The sequence below is a fragment of the Pundamilia nyererei genome, unplaced genomic scaffold (genome assembly GCF_000239375.1).
Source record: "Pundamilia nyererei isolate P.nyererei 1_Seehausen unplaced genomic scaffold, PunNye1.0 scaffold00097, whole genome shotgun sequence".
Lineage (NCBI taxonomy): Eukaryota > Metazoa > Chordata > Actinopteri > Cichliformes > Cichlidae > Pundamilia > Pundamilia nyererei.
Window position 1 is genome coordinate 9715 of NW_005187498.1, and position 1142 is coordinate 10856.

Here is a 1142-nt window from a genome sequence, read left to right on the forward strand (position 1 = left end):
TACCTTCATGAATTTCATTAGGTCGTGAGCAGCATCTGATGTGCTAATCTTTGAAGACTTCCTTCCTTTTGATGTTGGAGGTAACAAGTGAAGCAGCAAAAGAATGGCAGCCAACTCGCAGTCCCATACTACAGAATAAGAATTAAGATAATCACAATGACTGTCATTTAAAGGTCCACAGCAGTCAATGTTTTCAATGTTATTCAATGCCATGATGACATTTTATATAACTGATAATTTTTCAAATAAAGCAGTTTTCCATTGTCTTCAGTATGGTATGAAAATTCATTTCCAGAGATTTCAAATCTTCGGGGCACCAAGTGATGTATATATTGAGTCATAACAATAGTAACATTATGTAACTTTTTTTGTCAAACTTTAAATGCCATTAAAGTTTCAGGTTTACCATGTTTGTAAATTCATTTTCACACCATACTGAAATGTGATTCATAAAATCAACAGCTGTTGTAAAGGTGCCAAAACATGTTTAGGTTTAATGGTATGGTCCACTAATATACTGTGCTGTGGGAATTGCGAAAATGCCGTAAAGGCATGTGAAATCTACCATCTCCAATTTACACTTACCACCCTCATAAGAGTCACCATGTGAAGAAATGAGCAGCTCATCCAATTCTGTACTCTGAGACAGATTTTTGCAATCTTTGATGATTCTTGGCTTGAAGAATGTTGGCCACTTCGCGCAAGGAATTTACCAGACACTTCCTCCCCAAACGGCATTGTGAAGTCTTGGTCAATCTTAAACACAAAATGTAACAATAGAAAGAACGCATTAACAAGCAAACAATCAAAGGAACCACAAAGCTGTCAGTATATCATTTCATGTCTTACCAAGCCAGGTGTATCCAGAAATCTTTGGAAAAGGTCCAGGACAGAAGAAGCTGTGGCTGGATCTTGAATCACTTTTTGCCTATGTTCAAATGTCACCTTCATTTTCTCTTTCAAGTTTTGGATACTGAAGAAAACTTGTTCCTGACTGTTGGGATTGTTCAGTGCTACATGTCAAAAAGCCAGATATGGCATCATGCATTAGAGGTCTATTTAAATCAATTGTTACACAATGACTTATTTTTACATTTATTCATTTTGGGTCCATTAGGGAATAACTGCCTGAATTACAGGCT

The 1142-nt window shown here is 36.4% G+C and overlaps 1 protein-coding gene across 1 annotated transcript in view; it reads right to left on the minus strand.

Moving 5' to 3' along the window:
- Positions 1–43: 43 nt before the first annotated feature.
- opcml (opioid binding protein/cell adhesion molecule-like) overlaps positions 44–1142 on the minus strand; it is a 291320-nt gene continuing 290221 nt past the window's right edge. Inside the window, exon 6 of the mRNA XM_005740161.1 lies at positions 44–128. Coding sequence (XP_005740218.1) covers positions 44–128 — 85 coding nt within the window. The remainder of the gene's footprint in view (positions 129–1142) is intronic.